At 42.6% G+C, this 11,081-nt stretch overlaps 1 protein-coding gene across 1 annotated transcript in view; it reads left to right on the top strand.

The window, feature by feature from the left end:
* The first annotated feature begins 2,129 nt into the window (after positions 1-2,129).
* The window catches only part of LOC129398710 (tubulin beta-8 chain-like), a 62,054-nt gene continuing 53,102 nt past the window's right edge, over positions 2,130-11,081 (top strand). Inside the window, 1 exon segment of the mRNA XM_055117344.1 lies at positions 2,130-3,907. Coding sequence (XP_054973319.1) covers positions 3,830-3,907 — 78 coding nt within the window. The 5' untranslated portion in view covers positions 2,130-3,829.

The raw sequence follows: 11,081 nt of genomic DNA, 5'->3' as shown, positions 1-11,081 counted from the left end.
TGATCTAATCCAAACTTCTCATTTTACCAGCAAACAACTGTGGGGCCCTCTAAGTTTCCTTTCTCCATCATTGTGACAAATTCATTGGAATTAATTCAATTAAACCTGGGGTCAGCTTTGAAGAGATTTATTTAGCAGGTAAATCTGTTTTGTACATTTTGAGGTAGTTCTGAGTTTCCATAGTCAAAAACCACAGATCAATTTAACCAACTTTTATGGAATATCACCTATGGCCCAAAGACCCTTTAGCTACAGTGATGGTCTACAAAAATATAAAGTGTAATTCTTGCAATACAGGAGATTAGTAATAATGGTAAATATAATGATGATGACACCATGAATAGCTAACATTTATTGAATGCCTTTCTATTAGTCAGGCACTTTACTAAGTATTTTAATCCTCCCAACAATTTATGAGGTAGGGATTATAATAATTCCCATCTTATAGTGAGGACACTGAGGTTAGGAAATTATCCTAGCCTAAATGTTAAGTATAAGCATGAATAGAAAGGTGTTATCAGCCTATAAGACATTCCTTTATGAGTGATACAAAGTCCTATATAAATTCAGAGAAAAGAAAAGTGGTTTTAGAAATCCTTGATCAGTGAGTGTGAAGCACGTGGTGGCCTGGTTACTGTTTGGTTGCCCATCTGTCCTACCTCTGGGGATCAGCACCCCCTTACTTTGGAAGAATTGTTTTCCTTTTCACTGTAAGGTTCTTTCTGGCTATGTGGTAGGGCACATTGCCTCAAACAGCCCTGTTCCAGTCTTTGAGAACCTTGAAATTGGAACCAAGGGAAGAGGATTGCCTCTTGAATGGTAATTCTCTAAAATCTAGTCTGAGGTGCTGGTGCCTAATCCCTGGCTCTGTGGAAGGAGCTGGGCTGTGAGAGGGGAGAATGATGTTGATGTCAAGAGAGAGGCAGGTGCTAGGAGCAGAGAGATGGAGGCCTGGAGGGTTTCTGGGCTTCTCTGAGGCTTAGGGTTTGGATCATTGTCTTCGTTACTGGAACAAAGGATTTACCATACCTGCTCTTCTAGGAATGAAACTGTCCTGCTTTGCAAAATGAAGTGTCATTAGAAAGAGATCTTAAAAACCCCACACCATAGACAGGTGCACAGATCCCTAGAAGTGTTAAAGTTCTGTCTGTTGGATGCTAAGCCAAGACTCTTAAGTATGTTCTAAAGAGAAACTGGTGTGTGTAGGCTGTGCACTCCCAGGGAGATAAAAAGTTAGGAACTTTATGGGTTGGGCTTGGTGGCTCCCACCTGTAATCCCAGCACTGTGGGAGGCTAAAGTGGGCAGATTGATTGAGCTGAGGAGTTCAAGACCAGCCTAGGCAACATGGTGAAACCCCATGTCTACAAAAACTACAAAAATTAGCTGGGTGTGGTGGCATGTACCTGTAGGCGGGAGGGTCGCTTGAGCCCAAGAGGGAGAGGGTGCAGTGAGCCATGATTGTGCCACTGCACTCCACCTGGGTGACAGGAACTTTATGGGGAATGGGATCTTGGAGACTGAGTAGAGACTAGAGGAAAAAAAAAAAAAAAAACTACCTCCCCGACTGGCCACACTATTCTTTTAAAAAAATGTTAATTGACAAATTAAAATTCTATGTATTTACGGAGGTATAATGTGATGTTATGATATATGTATACATTGTGGAATAATTAAATCCAGAGAATTAATAGATTCATCACCTCAAAACCTATCTTTTTTGTGTTGAGAACATTTGAAATTTATTATCTTAGCAATTTTGAAATACACAATACTTCATTGTTAACTACAGTCACCATGCTGTGCTGTAGATCTCAACAAAATGTATTCTTCCTGTCTCAACTAAAACATTGTACTCTTTGACAACATTTCCCCATTCCTCTCACCCCCTCCAAAAACACCCATTCTTTATGTTGAAGAGAATGGCTAAAAAGTCCCAGCAGGTTTCAACTGACGGTTTCAGTGGTTTTCCCATCACACTTCAATGTTATTAATAGAAAGGGGAGGGGCAATACATAATTCGGACAGGCGGAAAGTACCATTGTAACCACTTTCTTGACTTCACAGAAAAAGTCCTCTTGTTTTCATCTGTAAAATGGGAACTGCGTGAATACCATTCTTCTTTTCTTCAGCCTCCAAAGAAAAAAGAGATGCAAAGCCTTTTATCAATTGCAAAACAGTATACAATGTGTGTTATTACTCACAGTTGTCTTACTGTGACCAAACACTTTATAAGCCTGCGGCAAGTCAGCCTCACTCTCAGGAAGTGGACAATATTTGGGGAAGGAGAAGCAGCAGGATATTTCAGGACAGTAGCCTTGGTGGGTCCAAAAATTCCTTGAGAGAAATGGGAGACAGAACTTTCTTCCTGCTTTGGGTTTTATCCTGTTAGTCTTTTCTCTCTTCACTCCTATTTTCTATGGAGAATTTCCTGGTTTTGGAATTTGGGTGCGTTTTATGGAGAGGAGGCAGAACATCTTTAGCTCCAGCAGAATGAAAGGATACATGCAAAGGAACCTAGCACAGTATGTGGTACCCAGTTCCCCTTTAACTTGGCTTTATTCATTCACTCCTGGTAGGGCATTAATAAGGGATTTAGCCCCCTCCTATTGAAAACGATTAATTCAGGGAAGAGTTCAGACAGTGTGGACAGATACAGTGTAGGCCAAGCCTGTTTCTAAGGCAGGAGCTGGGTAGGGAGGGTGAGAAGGGCGAGAAGAATAGGGAAATATGTGTCGTCTGTGTTGCTGCTGTTGCAACCACCAGAACAAACAAACAAGTGAAAAAAAAAAAAAGAATTGTCCATACCAGAAAGTGTGCTGTTTTGGAGGAGGCTGGGGCAAGTGTGGATGGCTCGAATGGGTCCTGTTGGATTGAAGTCTGACAGTGGTGATTCCCTTCAACAAATGGTCGGGGTGGGAGGGTACACACACACACACACACACACACACACACACACACAAACCCCACATGCAGCGCCCAGCCTCCGATTTCAGCGCTGGAAGGAGATAACCATTCTTAGCTCGCCTTTCCAGGGTTATTTTTGGCTGAGGCTGTTCGCTGATGGCAAAAGGTTTCAGCCCCCTCCCAAATCCCTCCCCGTCCTTGTTCTAAAGAGAAACTGGTGCGTGTAGGCTGCGCACTCCCAGGGAGACAGGGAGACGGGCCTGGCGCCGGAGAGGAACCCGGACTCTGCCCAAAGTCTCGCCGCCCGCCGGCTGTTTTCTGGCGGAGGGTGTGCCCCGGAGGGCGGCGATCGCGGGTGAAGGCTGGGGCCAGGCGCGGGTGGAGGCGTCACCGGGGTCGGGCTAGCAGGCCCTGGAATCAGGCTTTTGGGACACCCCGAAAGTGAGTCCAACTTGGGGAGAAACTGAGGGCACCTCGGGCGGTCTGGCCGCGGAGAAGGTGGGCGGGAGAAAACTTTACAGGAAGGCAGAAGCAATCTCCGCCGAGGGAGTCAGCGAGCGGCCGCGTGGAGAGGAGGGGCGGGCGGTCCCCAGGCGGGCGGGCGCAGGGCGTCGACCTGCCGGAGAGGGGGCCCGGGCGCGAGGCGGAGTCCCGGCGCGCGGCCAGGCTGGTGGAGGCCCCCGGCAGGCTGCAGATTCCCTCCGGCCCCGGGAGCCGCAGCAGGACCGGCCAGGAGGCGCCACGGAGGGGAGCCCCATCCCGGTGCTGACAGCGCCCACCGCGCCCTACGAGGACCGGCGGCCGGCCGGCGGCGGGGGTCTGCGGCGACCCACCGGCCTCTTCGAGGGCCAGCGCAACTACCTGCCCAAATTCATCCAGAGCGTGCTGTCGTCCATCGACCTGCGCGACGGTCAGGGCTGCACCATGGTGGTGGGCAGCGACGGCAGGTGCTTTAGCAGGACGGCCATCGAGATCGTGGTGCAGATGGCCGCGGCCAACGGGGTGAGTGTCCGGATGCCCCTCGCTTCCCGCCGCGCCGCCGCCATGCCCTCTCCTAGCCCTTGTCCCCCTGCTGCCTCCGGGCCCAGCTGGGAGGCCCCTGCCCGGCCCCGGCTTTGCTTCCTCACTCCCGCGTCCTCACCCTCCAGCGCCCCACTCCCGCGGCGCTCGCAGCCTCCCCGGCGCACCCCGGACACTGGGTTCTATTAGTACCCACCGCCCCCAAAAGCCTTGAGGGGTTTCCGTCGTTCCTGGAGCAACTCCGGGCGCCCTGGACTCTTCTCCGACTCTGCGCACATCCCGCACCTGCTCATTTTTCTTTCGGACATTCTCTTACCCGGCCCTGTGGATTCCAAGGCAGCTCCCAGTTTTCCATATTGTTCCCAACGCGTTCACTGCCCACAGTCCCCACACAAACTTCTTTCCCAGGCTCACAACATAGTCCCTCTGCCCCGTGCCCTTTTTGCAATAATCTGCCAGTCCCCTAAGTCTTAGCTCTGCCTATTTAACAGTAGTGGTGTCTCAGAACACACACACACACACACACACACACACACACACACACACACACACACACGATCCCTGACATATTTGGCAAGAGTAGGCCCTGAAGGTTTTTAATATTTTGGTTCTTTAACCCAGTGGAATTACTGAATGATTTATTGAATTAGGGTAGGGATGGAGTGGATCCATTTGTTTGATGCTAAACAGCCTGAGCTCGCAGTTCCCAGGGGGCATATCTCTAAATGGTCTGAAATGAGATTTGCAGTGGTTTTCTTAATGCAATTCCCAACTTCTCTCCAAATGCCTTTTGACATTTAACAACATTTCATGCCTCTTCCCCTTTCGCTTTTCATCCTTGTTTTCTCTCCCTTCTCCCACGACCTCGGTAGTCTTCTGCAATCTAGATTCTCAGACTTTGGGTTTTTCTCCCTCTGCCCCTTTCCTCTCTGTCCTATAACTAGAAGCACCTTTTGGCATAGACCCGTATCCCAGTTTCCTCTTTCCCAGGTCCAGCAGCATCTCAAGGACATCTACAAGAGGGATACCTAACTTCAGGGGTCTCTGAATTATATGTGGGAAACATCGTCTAAAAAAGTAATTTTATCCTTATTCATGCAACCAGACCCACACTCATAGAACTTTTCTTTAAGGGGAGTGTCTTGCAGATGTATAAATGAGTGTTAACATCTTTAAAAGCGAAACTCAACAATTCCCTGGCATTTGAATTCCCTCCTTCCTTCCCAACCCTCTCCTTTTCATTTTCTCATTTATTATTAAAAACATTTTTAAAGGATCTCCGTGCTTCATATTTATCTACTATAATTCCTCCTTCTCGGTGTTGCAGGGATGGGGAAAGAGGATTTTTTAAAAAACACAATAAAAAGCAATTGGGAGAAACAGGGCCAGTGGTGTTGGGGTGGGTAGTGGAATTGTGATTTTTGACTCCAATAGACAATGATGCTGGATATATGGGGTTTGATTTCTCTCTGGCTCCTCACTTGGGATTGATGAAGTTTGGCTAGAGTCAGGGAGTTGAAGAGAGGTTGACAAATGGACTTTCACTCTTCTCTGACAGGCTGTTCCTGTGGAGTGATGGAGAATAATGAGCCTTGGGAGAGCTATGGGAGCTCTCATACTCCTTCCCGAGCCAATTTTTTAGGGAGTGAGAGAAACATGGCCTGTCCAATACTTGTTGTGGGTCAGGATATTTTTGAAGCTACGGTTGTTGATTTGCATGGGAAAATTATTATGTCTTATTATTTCTTGTCCCACTTTACCATAAGGGCTCCTCAGCTTCTTACTTCAATGGGTCTTCCATGACAAACACACTTTATTAACTCTAAGAGTGGAATTTATTTTAACAGATAATTAGCATAGGTCAATATATGCTTAAAATAGAGTCAAATTAAACCTACTAGCTGTTATAAAGGACAGATGACAAAATCCACATAGAAGCATCGACTTTTAAATAATCTGAAAGTACTACTTCTAAGAGGGGTGGGCATGGGTGAAGGGAATGGTGGACATGTTTCAGAATTTCAAACAGCCAACTTTAACCAATCTTTTCCTCATTTTGTTCACCTTCTTGGGGGCTTATGCTAAAGTGAAGTGAGCAGCCATAAGGCTGGCTTCAGGAGAAAGGCGGTCTAAAAGAACTGAATAATTATAAGCAAAATTGGTCTTGAATGATTGAAAATTGATGAGAATGTGCTTGTCTCCTGATTTGGCATCCTGAGTTAGACTCAGGAATACTGAACTTGGATCCCAAAGGCTTTGGTCTTTTTTGATATCCTATTGGATAATCATAAGCAGGCTAGAAAAATAGGAAACTAGAATTTATTCTCTTTGAACTGACAAATCTGACCAGTGGGCTGCATTCTCTATATCTGAAAAATCTTGGTTTTGATTGAAAAAGTTAATTTTACAAAGCAATTTTCTTTTTTTAAATTAAATTTCATTTTTTTTTTTTTGAGACAGGGTCTCACTTTGTTGCCCAGGCTGGAGTGCAATGGCACAGTCTTGGCTCACTGTAGCCTTGACCTCCCCAGATTCAGGTGATCTTCCCACCTCAGCCTCCTGAGTAGCTGGGGCTATAGGTGCACGCCACTACGCACAGCTGATTTTTGTGTTTTTACTACTCATAGGGTTTCTCTGTGATGCCCAGTCTAGTCTCAAACTCCTGATCTCAAGAGATCTGCCTGCCTTGGCCTCCTAAAGTGTCATGAACCACCATGCCCAGCCTACAAAGCAATGTTCTAGGAAAAACTACAGTTACTCTTTGATTATGTAATTGCTGGAGAAGAAAAGCATGGCATTTCTAAAGTGATGAACTATATTACTTATATTTTAATATCTCATAAAGTTTGAAATAGACATTTCAAACATAAACATGTATAAAAATTTTTATAAATTAAAAATATAAAATCAAAAACATTATAAAATTATTTTATTATAAAATTATTATAGAATCAAAAACATTATAAATTTAAACAACTTTTTAAAAAATTTATTTTGGGATTTCCCATGGAGTGATGGAGAATAATGAGCCTTGGGAGAGCTATGGCAGCTCTCATACTCCTTCCTGGGCCAACTTTTTTAGGAAATGGGAGAAATATACCCTGTTCAATGTTTATTGTGGGTCAGGATATTTTTGAAGCTATAGTTGTTGATTTGCTTCAAACTTTAAAAAATTTATTATAAAATTATGGGATGTAAACAAATTTATTATAAAACTTTGAAATTTTCAAACTTTCAGAAAAGCAGAGAGATGAGATTAATGGCACTCATAGGCAAACATAGAACATAGATTGTAAACATTTTGCTATATTTGTGTCATGATTATTTTTTGCTTGTGTTTGAAAGTATATTAAAGAAAATGATATTTTACCCCTAAATTCTTTAGTGCAGATTTCTAAAAAATAAGAACATTTTCCTGTATAGTTACAAAATCATCTTTTCAAACAAAATAAAAAATAGTTTTTTTATATCATTTATTACCCAGTCCACATTCAGATTTCCTCAAGTATTATGAAATGTCCTTTTATTTTTTGAGACAAAGTCTTGCTGTTTCACACAGCCTGAAGTGCAGTGAAACAATCATAGCTCATTGCAGCCTCAAACTCCTGGGCTCAAGTGATCTTCCTGCCTCAGCTTCCTGAGTAGCTAGGACTATATGTGCACACCACTATGCCCAGCTAATTTATTGTTTTTGTAGAGATGGAGGTCTTACTACGTTGCCCAGGCTGGTCTCAAACTCCTGGCCTCAAGTGATCCTTCCAGCTTGGTCTCCCTGAAATATCTTTTGTGGCTGGTTTGTTCAAATTAGTTTCTTCTAATCAAGGGACACACATTGCATTTGATTATTTAGCTCAAGACTTTTTTAACCTGGAAAATACCCTCACTCTTTGTTTATGTATTTATTTAATGAAATTGACTTGTTGAAAAACTAGTCAGTGGTCCTGTAGAATATTTCCCCTTCTGGAATTTTCTGGTTGCTTTTTATGGTGTCATTTAACTTTTCACTCTGTTTTTTCCTGGTTAACTGGAAGTTAGTTCTAAAGGCTTTTAGGCCTGCTATAACAAAATACCAAAAACTGGATGACTTATAAAGAACAGAAATTTATTTCTCACAGTTCTAGAGACTAGCAAGTTTAAGATCAAGGAGCATGCGGTTTTGATATCTGGTTAGGACCAGCTTTCTGGTTCATAGATTGGCCTTCTTGCTGGGCCCTCACATAGTGGGAGAGACTAGCTAGCTCTCTGGGGCCTCTTTTATAAGGGCACTAATTCCAATCATGAAGGCTCTGTCCTTATGATCTAATGACCCCCTAAAGGCCCCACCTTTTAATACCAGCACCTTTGGGGTTAGGATGTCAACATATTAATTTTGGGAAGACATACACGTTCAGCCCATTGCAAGGTTTAGTTAGATTCAGGTTCAACTTCTTTTTTTAAAGACTATTTCATAGGCAATAATGTGTATTCACATCCCATCATTAGTGATGGTGAGATGATCGTAAGGTTAGGGTGATCACTGCCTATCTCCTCTGCTATATTCCCCCTTGGGTCAAGCCAGTAGTCTGTGACGTGAACTTTGTACCATGTGTATATTCAGTTATATTCTGTATCAATAGTTACTTGATTGTTTTAGCATTTATTAATGATCCTTGCTTGATTTGATTATTTCATTAGGGGTTTCAAAATGGTGAATTTCTAATTCTCTAATTCTATCTACATGTTTTAGCTGGCATTTTTCTATAAGCAGACCATTTTCTTCACAACTGGGTTATTTGGCTACCCTGAAACATAGTTCCTTCCGGGAAGGCAGAACATATGTTTATTTCTGTCTTTTAAAAATTACTGGTGTTTGGAGTGAAGATTAGGTGAGTTAACTACCTCCACAGGTGACAAATGAATTTTGTTTTGTCTCACTTTTGCTTTTTTGAATATCACTGTGGATGCTTGGATTTTTATATTTAATTTGAATGGATTAGGGAATAAATGAGAAGATAGGTTTTATCTGTTTCTGTAGTTTTTATGTGGCTGTGTGAACTTACTTTTAAAAATTCCCAGAAATATTTTAATTCCCCTTGAAAGATATAAACTATGTCATACTATAAAGCAAAAGAAAAACCAATCATGTGAAGAGTAAATAGTATCGTTTAAACGAATTGTGGTTAAGCTTAGTTTGTAACTAATTAGTTTTTTATTTTCTTTCTACTTTTATCTGCTTCAGAGCCTCTTCAGTGGTTTAGATCTTCTATGTGTCAAATTGTTCTAATCTCTTAAAAAGTTTAAGAGCTAAAATACAACACAATGACTACAAGAATGCCTTTGTCCTTTTCTGGGTAGGTACACCTAAGGCAACTTCTTTTTCTCTTCTTTGTTCTCTTCTTCTTTCTTATTCTTAAATCATCTTCAATATTGGACAGATGACAGCACTGTGCCTGCCTCAAGATGTTTCTGACTTTTTCTTTTTCTTTTTCTTTTTTTTTTTTTTGAGATGGAGTCTTGCTCTGTCACCCAGGCTAGAGTGCAGTGGCACAATCTTGGCTCACTACAACTTCTGCCTCCTGGGTTCCAGTGATTCTCCCAACTCAGCCTCCTGAGTAGCTGGGGTTACAGGCATGCACCACCACGCCTAGCTGATTTTTTGTATTTTTACTAGAGACGGGGTTTCACCATGTCGGCCAGACTGGTCTTGAACTCCTGACCTCAAGGGATCTGCCTGCCTTGGCCTCCCAAAGTGCTGGGATTACACGTGTGAGCCATTGCGCCCGGCCGTTTCTGACTTTTTCTAAAGTCTTCTTTCTCTGGAGATGACGTTATATAATAGCACTGTTCAATAGAAGTTTCTTTGATGATGGAACTGTTCTATAATCTGCATTGTCCCAGCCACTAGCCATATGTGACTACTGTAACACTTGAAATGTGGCTAGAGCAACTGAAGAACTGAATTTTGCATTTTACTTAATTTTAATTAATTAAAATAGAAATGCAAATAACCATAAGTGGTTAGTAGCTACCATACTGGACAGCAAAGATCTATAATTCAGCATTTAAAATCGATTTTGTTTTGTTTTCAAAAATGGAGTCAGACTGTTACAACCCAAAAGAACTGTAGGTTAAATTCAGATAAATCACCAAATACTACATACACATTTGGGAAATCCAAACCAGATTTTTTCATGTGATAACCACACCCTCTTTTGACTTTAGCCTTGGAGGTAATGGAGTATGGCAGAAAAAACCCTGTATCAGCAGCTGGAAGACTCACCTTCTTTTCCTAGCTCTGCCATATATTGACCAAAAGAGTCAAAGTCCATTCAGATGGTTGAGGGGCCTTGGAATTTTGTTTTTGGTTTTCACATACAAGTTGGAGGGCAGATGCATTAGCCTCTTGAAATACCCAGAAACCACTTGTTTCCTCATCTAAAAATCAGGTATGACAGGATCATTTAACTATCCTGGAAATCAGATGAAGCACTGCATATGAAAGCACTTTGTAACATCGATAGCACTGGGAAATGTAAAGACCTTTTACTGAAATATAAAGGTGTATGGTCAACTGAATACATCTCAGATAATTATGATTTGACTGTATGTATTGAATATAACCTGTAGTGGGCCCCTTGGTAAACAGCTTACAGTTTTGTTGCAAGTTTTAGCCAAGAGAAAATTTATTTGTTGACTAGTCATGCCCTTTATTGGCCACATGATGAGCAGCAATGATATTAACACACAGTGCACCTTGCAGAATTCAAGAATGTCTCAGTGTCTTGTGAACTAGGAAGCTGAAATGCAGTGGTATGCAGAAGGCTGGCTCAGTAGGAGCCTTGGGAGTGTCCTCCAGATAGATGTTTGTGCAGGTTGTATTTGATTCCAGTTGGCCATGAAAAGCTGGTTGCTCTAAAGAATGAGAATATACTTGGTTTTGCATTTACTAGAACTATCTGGGGAACAAATCTTGGGGTGGAAGAAAGAAGGGAGGGAGGGAAAGCTGTGCTTCAATACCTAGGGCTTCTTTCCTGGAATGGATCTGAGAATCTGGGATTGGGTGGCTAATATCTCATCTCTAGAAGGGAGAAAGAACTGGGTGGTGATGGCTTTGTATTTTCTACTGGAGTTCACTACAGAATAGGTGAATGGAATGGGCTGCTATTATCCAGACATT

The sequence above is a fragment of the Pan paniscus genome, chromosome 11 (genome assembly GCF_029289425.2).
Source record: "Pan paniscus chromosome 11, NHGRI_mPanPan1-v2.0_pri, whole genome shotgun sequence".
Classification (NCBI taxonomy): Eukaryota; Metazoa; Chordata; class Mammalia; order Primates; family Hominidae; genus Pan; species Pan paniscus.
This window is presented reverse-complemented; position numbering and strand designations above follow the sequence as displayed.